Source organism: Fulmarus glacialis, unplaced genomic scaffold (genome assembly GCF_000690835.1).
Source record: "Fulmarus glacialis isolate BGI_N327 unplaced genomic scaffold, ASM69083v1 scaffold36171, whole genome shotgun sequence".
Classification (NCBI taxonomy): Eukaryota; Metazoa; Chordata; class Aves; order Procellariiformes; family Procellariidae; genus Fulmarus; species Fulmarus glacialis.
Window position 1 is genome coordinate 22209 of NW_009191501.1, and position 6470 is coordinate 28678.

Here is a 6470-nt window from a genome sequence, read left to right on the forward strand (position 1 = left end):
GCAGAGAGCAAAGGCAGCATGTCTGAACGAATGCTCTCTGCTTTGTCTGCTTCCTAGACCTACGAACAGAGGAAAATAGTGGAGTTCACTTGCCATACAGCCTTCTTTGTCAGCATTGTGGTTGTGCAGTGGGCAGACTTGATCATTTGTAAGACCCGAAGAAACTCCGTCTTCCAGCAGGGGATGAAGTAAGTCAGGCTGTCCATGGAGGACTTAGAATTGGACTCTGAGTATTCTCCAGCACACGGCATTCTAGGTCTTCATCACAGCAGTGTCTGGACATCTCGGCATAAGTCTTGAATAGTCTGGTGCCTTGGTAGTGGATAAAAGATGGACTGCATCCTCTTTCTTGTAGTACCTGCTACGGTCGTCGGGCTGAGACAAAGTGAAATGCTGACTTCTGCTGGCATTGTCTGTGGGAGCTAGCCTGCCTCAAAGGATAGCGACATACTGCAGCACACAGCCTTGTGCAGCAGCAGAGCAGCTGATGTCTCAAAAGATGGGGTGGCATGAACCCCAGCCTCCTTCTGAATTTGTGATGAAAGCAATTGCTGGTTGACTTAGTTGTGAACTGGAATATCTCTGTCTGGAGACACAAAAGACCCTTATGACAACTGTGCCATCATCTTGGATGGCCTGATAGTCCCCACCTGACAGACTTGTGGGCTAGACCAGAATGTCTGTTTCCATTCACTACCATGTGGCAACTAGGTGTTTTTTAGGATGTCATCTGTGAAAGTTCTTTGTACCTGACTGCTTTCCTGTTTCTACTAGGAACAAGATCTTAATCTTTGGTCTCTTTGAGGAGACTGCTCTGGCTGCCTTCCTCTCCTACTGCCCTGGGATGGATGTTGCTCTAAGGATGTACCCTCTCAAGTAAGTTGCATCATGTTTTTTGTGCAGCAGACCGTACACAGAATAATAGTGCTTGGGTGGGGAGATGGATGAAAGTAGTTGTGAGCTTGTGGAGCATGAAATCTAGTCTTAATCTAGAAGAGCTCAGGCTAGAGGGGGCAAGTGATCCTTTGCTGTAGTGTGGCATACTGGGGGTTTGCTTTGCTTTACTCTTAGTGGGCATGCTTATGGGGAGCCTGCAGTTCAGTGCCCCACTAAAAATTAGCAACACAACTTCAGTTGTACCAGTGTGCTGTAGTGCAGCTGCTTTTGTACTTACTTGCATGGGGTATTTTTATGGATAGCAGACTGCACCTCCAAAGAAAGCCGGTTGAATTGCTCTAAAATATAGGCCAGTTGACTCTTCTTTACTGAAGAACTGGTGATAACATCTCGTGCCTTTTTCTACCTTCCAAAGAAATAGCACAAGTAGTAAAGTCTTCTGAAAGATGCTACTTAGGTACAGATGACCAGTTGGTGCATAGTAACTTTACTAATGGTTGGGAGGGTGCCAACATCTTAAGCGTTGCCCAACAGCGTTGCAACACTTCATGGCAGGGTTTAGTCTCAAACTTCAAATACTCCTCTGGCTTAAGTGCTATGAAACTTTCATGGCAAAAAAATCCTGGTATATCTTGCATTCCATTCAGAACTGTTGTCTGGAGTTTGGTGCTGAAGTGTGAGCATTTCCTAACAAGAAAGCTGGCATCTGCCCAATGCCTGCAGCAGCTAGATGTTAGCACGTGTAAATCATAAGGGAAACCAGTGCAGTTCAAGTGAGCAAAGCTGTGGGCACAAAGGTTATGTGTACTTAGAGGAAATAGTGCTAGATTAATAGGTGGGGAGGTGCTGGTACAGAGTTGAACAAAGGCGCTATGACACACCTCGTGTTGGAATTAATATCCAAAAGTGGATTAACCTATTGCAGCAGAAAACTTGGTGGTAATTCTTGGCTTGGAGGATTCTTGGCTGAACCACAGCCTTGTGGGAGCTGGTGCACTGGCAAGCTGGGACATGCCAGCCTTCCTGCACTCTTCTGTGCCACCAAATCAGAGCTCTGCTAGGCAAAGAGCATCTCCACTGCCTGTGTTCTCACTGTCTCCTCTCCCAAACAGGCCGACCTGGTGGTTCTGTGCTTTCCCATACTCCCTCCTCATATTCCTGTATGATGAAGTCAGAAAGCTCATTATCAGACGCAACCCTGGTGGTAAGAATATGCTGCTAATCTGTGTGTTTCCTTCCCCACCTCTTCATGCTGCTGAGCTCTCTAGAAGCTCTGACAATGCTCAGGGACCCCCAGTGCCGAGCACCATGCAGGGGTGTATTTTGCTGCGTTTTCCCTTCCTCAACTTTAATGGTGCAGTTAGTTCAAACTAAGGACTTTCTGTCCCTCTCCCTGCATTCTCCCACAGTATATGAAAGTACCAATGCACTGAAGTAGGTGGAAAAGACTGATTAATGCTTGGCTAGTTCTAGAAAGCTGGAACAGGGCCTGAAAGCTGCAGCACATCAACAGTTTGGCAAGATTTTTCCATTGTGATGGGTCACTTACCAGCTCAGGTGCTACAGTGCAAGTTTTCAGAGCCTAGAAGGAGCTCTCATGAACTTCATACTTGGTCTGCCTGAAGACTAACTCTGCTTTCTCCTTCCTTTTCCTTTAGGTTGGGTGGAAAAAGAGACCTACTACTAAAAAGCGCCTGTAAAACATTCCACGCACAGCCCACGCCACCTCTCCACCATCTCCCCTGTGTGCGTACTTCATCTTTGCAAGCGCAGAACTGTGCCTGGGCAGGAGTGAGCTGAAACTAAAGGAAACATGAAGAAACATGGACTGGAGGAGAAAGCAAGGGGGAGGTTGGGGTGGGGGGAGTGTCTGACCATTAGTCCATGGGGATGAGAGTTTGAGTAGTTTTATGTGCCTTTTTGTTTTTGTAAAAGGAAACCGAAGATTTTATATGTGGATTTTTACAAATAAAGATGGATTATAAGAGGATGCCCCCACATGGTCTTAGGTGGGTGTTTTTCTCGAGGCAAAAACTGGTTCAGGGCAGCCTCCCCTCCCTGCTTAGGGTGTGGTGGTGACAGCATGGGTTAGCCCCTCGCTTCCCGTTTCTGTAGCAGGGAAGCAGAGCTGCTTGACCCGGAGACAACAGCATGTGCAGTTTTTAAAAGCCCTGGTGCATCCCACTCTGCAGCTCAGTGCCTAACGTGACAAACTGCTTGCAAGCACTCGCATTTCAAAGCCTAAAGCTCAGGAAGCTTGCTGGCCTCTAACTATGCATCTTGGCTACTTTCTGCAAATGTAGCATTGAGTGGAGAGAAGAGCTGGTGGCTGGATGTCTGCTCTGGCCTGCTTTAAGAGGCTGTGACCTGCTTGCTGGGTTCAGAATGAGAACATCTTCCATCTTCCACTTGTGAGGAAGGCACTGCTGTTGTCTGGGCTCCAGGTTGGCTCTGTGGCCTGAAGTGGGTCTGAGTATCTAGCCATTTTCCACATGTTTTGATTTACTGTTTAATGCTTGTATGGTTCACTTCTGAGAACTTGGTGGGAGAGCTGGCCTTTTGCTCTGTGGACAGTCACCATGAAGTCCTAACTTCATGCTTCTAGTGCTGTTGTGCTAAAGCCACCTGGAGATGCTTCAGGCCCTTGGTCCTATTCCTGAACTGCTGGTCTGTGCCCCTCTACCTCTGCAAAGGATCACTCTAAACCACAGCACTGAAAGATCTGCTGTTAAAACTCCATGTTGTCATCCCTCCTTCCTCATTACTTTTGTTTTTTTAAGGTGTTATTTTAAAGCCAGGTTACTTCTCTCATGTACTGAACAATGTAAACTCAAATAGCAAAGCGAGCACTAGGGAGGGAAAAAAAGAGAGGCTGAGGGTGGCAACTGTTTTGACTTGTCTTGGACAATCTAATATGGAACCCCCGGTTGGAGATTATTAAAAAGATAATGATAAAGTCTTCCAATTGTTGGAGTCTGCCTATGCTAACAGCTGAATTGATGCAACTGGGCTTGAGGTGATCCTAGCTGGGAAGAGGAGATAAGGAGTTGCACTAAGGGAAGAAGGTGGGATGAATTTTACTGGATCTGATGATGATGGAGCAGTGATGCAGAAATGACACTTGTTCCACCCAGGCGTGACACTTGCTTGAACTTTCTGACTAGTGCCCGAGAGTTCCTCAGAGTCCCACTGCCATGAAATTGCAAAATCAGCCTTGCTTTGTCTGATGCAGGCAAAAAAACCAAAAAGGAACCTGTTCTTCCCCCTGGCATTTCAGCTTTAAACAGCCTTAGCAGTGGGCTAGAGAAGAGGTAGGTGAGAAGGGATCCCTGAACGTCTAACCGCCTGCTCAAAGGACAGCCATTTTCAAAGCATAGTCAGGTTGCTGATGGCCTTCTTGAGCCGAGACCTGAGTATTTGCAGGGAGGATGGGGGTCCCACACCTCTGACCACCTGTGCTAGAGCTGAACCCACGCCCTGCAAGCCCACGCGGTTCCTCGCTAGGCTGTCCTTGTGCTGTAGTGTAGCCGAGGCTCCTTTGCAGCCAGTTCCAAGCCATGTCCTGCAGGAACGCTTCTTGGCTATGCTTGTTTCTCAGGAGCAAGCGTCTCAGGATGTCCTCACCTGGACATCTCACACCAGTCCAGGAGCGTCTCTTGCATTTCTTGCTATCACTCACCAGTCTAGTTGCGATCTCCTGAAAGAAAACTACTCTGAAGCCAAGCGTGGAGCAAGCATTGGCTCATGTTAAAGGAAAGCTTCACCCTACTGTGACTGCTTTAACGTCCTTGCCTGGATAAAGGACTGAGGGAGCTGTGACTGGGGCAAACTGGGCTCTGATGCTTGGGGAAGGGAGCAGGTAACCAGGGCTCTGGGGTGGTGGTGAAGGCAACACAAGATGTTTTATATTGGCTCTAGATGTTGGTCAATATTTAGAAACTAAGCAGTACCTAGTAATTAGAGACTGAAATTATTAAACGGCACCAAAGGTAGAGAACAAGGTTTGGGCTAAAAAAGGTACAGGTTTTTGTAATAAGTGACCTGTACACGTTCCTCATACCACTTTGGAGAGCTGGTCCTGGGAGGTCACGAAACTGTGTGAACAAGGCCAGGCAAAACTTCCTTCCCTCTTCCATCCCATCACGGTGCAGAAGTGGAACAGCTGTTTGAATGCAAGTTCATTTCAGCAGAGTTTTCCCAGTGCTGAAACCGCCATGGTAACAGTATTTGCTCCGATCTGTTTGCGTTTATAGAGCCAGCACCAATTGCATGGGACTGTGTCACCGCTGCCAAGGCACAGGCAGAGGTATGGCACTGCTCTGTGCTGAGCAGAGTGGCATCAGGGCTGCAAGACTTGCACTCGCCTGTCCCCCTGTTCCAAGGGCTTCATGCCACTGGGATGTTCAAGCTCCGAGTGCCAGGTTCTTAAAGCCTTTAGAAGGCTTCCCGAACAGCATCAGCTTAGACAAAGAATGAATGAAGAGCATGATGGTGATTTCACATCATGGATGGTGGATCTTTGGGCTTTTGGCCATCTGATGCCTAAATGGTGTTGCTCCTGAAGAAGAGTGCGCTAACTTTGTTCACATGCTGAGTCCACACTGGTTCCCTTCAGCCTGGCCACAGAGGGACCGAGGCTCAGACCCACCTTTGTGGGGGCCTTTGGTTCCTGATGTTGAAGCTACTGTGGATGGGACAGGTCTGGCTAGAGCCCAGTGCCAGCCAGAGGTGCAGGCACGAACCATCAGCTAGACTTATGGTAATGAAGGTGACGAGCCCAGGCTGCACAACAGGGGACTGGGCACAGCACGGAGAGCACCTAGGCGTTGTGCTTGCTGTTGGCAATCCAGATGCAGAGAGCAAGAGCAGCGAGTCAGCAAAGGTGTCCAGGGCCCTTTGTCCCTTCAGGCCTGCAGGGGTGGGAGCATGGTGCTGTGGCTGCACCATCCCCACCACTTGGCCCATGGCCATGGCTGAACCAAGCTGCTCTCCACCTCCATTGCTGCTGCTGGACTTGGAGCACTGCAGGACACAACGTCAGCTGGCCTCTGCCAGAGCGTGGCACGGCATGGCCTCCCAGCCGGAGGGTATTTCCACTTCGCTCGGTCACCCCACGCAGAGATGGGTGGGTGGTGAGACGGGACTTTGACTCAGTGGCCCATGACAGAGGGGCTCAGCACCCACCTCCGGGTGTCTTCAGGGGTAATAGTGGCACCCGGTCACCACCCTCCCGTGTGCCCCTGACAAAGCTGCTGGGTGCCCCTCACACCTGCAGGCTGAGGCATTGCCTGCAAAGCCCGGCTCAAGCAGCCCTCCTGCTTTATTTGGGAAGCCAGCTTGGCCGCCCCACGGCATGCAGAGGTGCGGGGCCAGCTGCCTTTGTGGCAGCAGCACACTCCGCCTTTGCCAGCAGAAGGGAGTTGAAAAAAGCCCAACTGGAAACCACCTGAATTTGCTGCACTGGTGCCAGGCGTGGAGGTTTAATCACTGCCCCACGGGCTTGGCAGCCGGGCTAAGCATGAGCAGCAGGAGCCTTGCACAAATAGTACGGGGAAAAGCTGGGGCTCCTTCTC

The 6470-nt window shown here is 49.7% G+C and overlaps 1 protein-coding gene across 1 annotated transcript in view; it reads left to right on the plus strand.

The window, feature by feature from the left end:
* LOC104083290 (sodium/potassium-transporting ATPase subunit alpha-1) overlaps positions 1 to 2895 on the plus strand; it is a 19103-nt gene extending 16208 nt beyond the window's left edge. Inside the window, exons 19-22 of the mRNA XM_009586716.1 lie at positions 58 to 188; positions 775 to 876; positions 2010 to 2101; positions 2556 to 2895. Coding sequence (XP_009585011.1) covers positions 58 to 188; positions 775 to 876; positions 2010 to 2101; positions 2556 to 2584 — 354 coding nt within the window. The 3' untranslated portion in view covers positions 2585 to 2895. The remainder of the gene's footprint in view (positions 1 to 57; positions 189 to 774; positions 877 to 2009; positions 2102 to 2555) is intronic.
* Positions 2896 to 6470: the final 3575 nt, after the last annotated feature.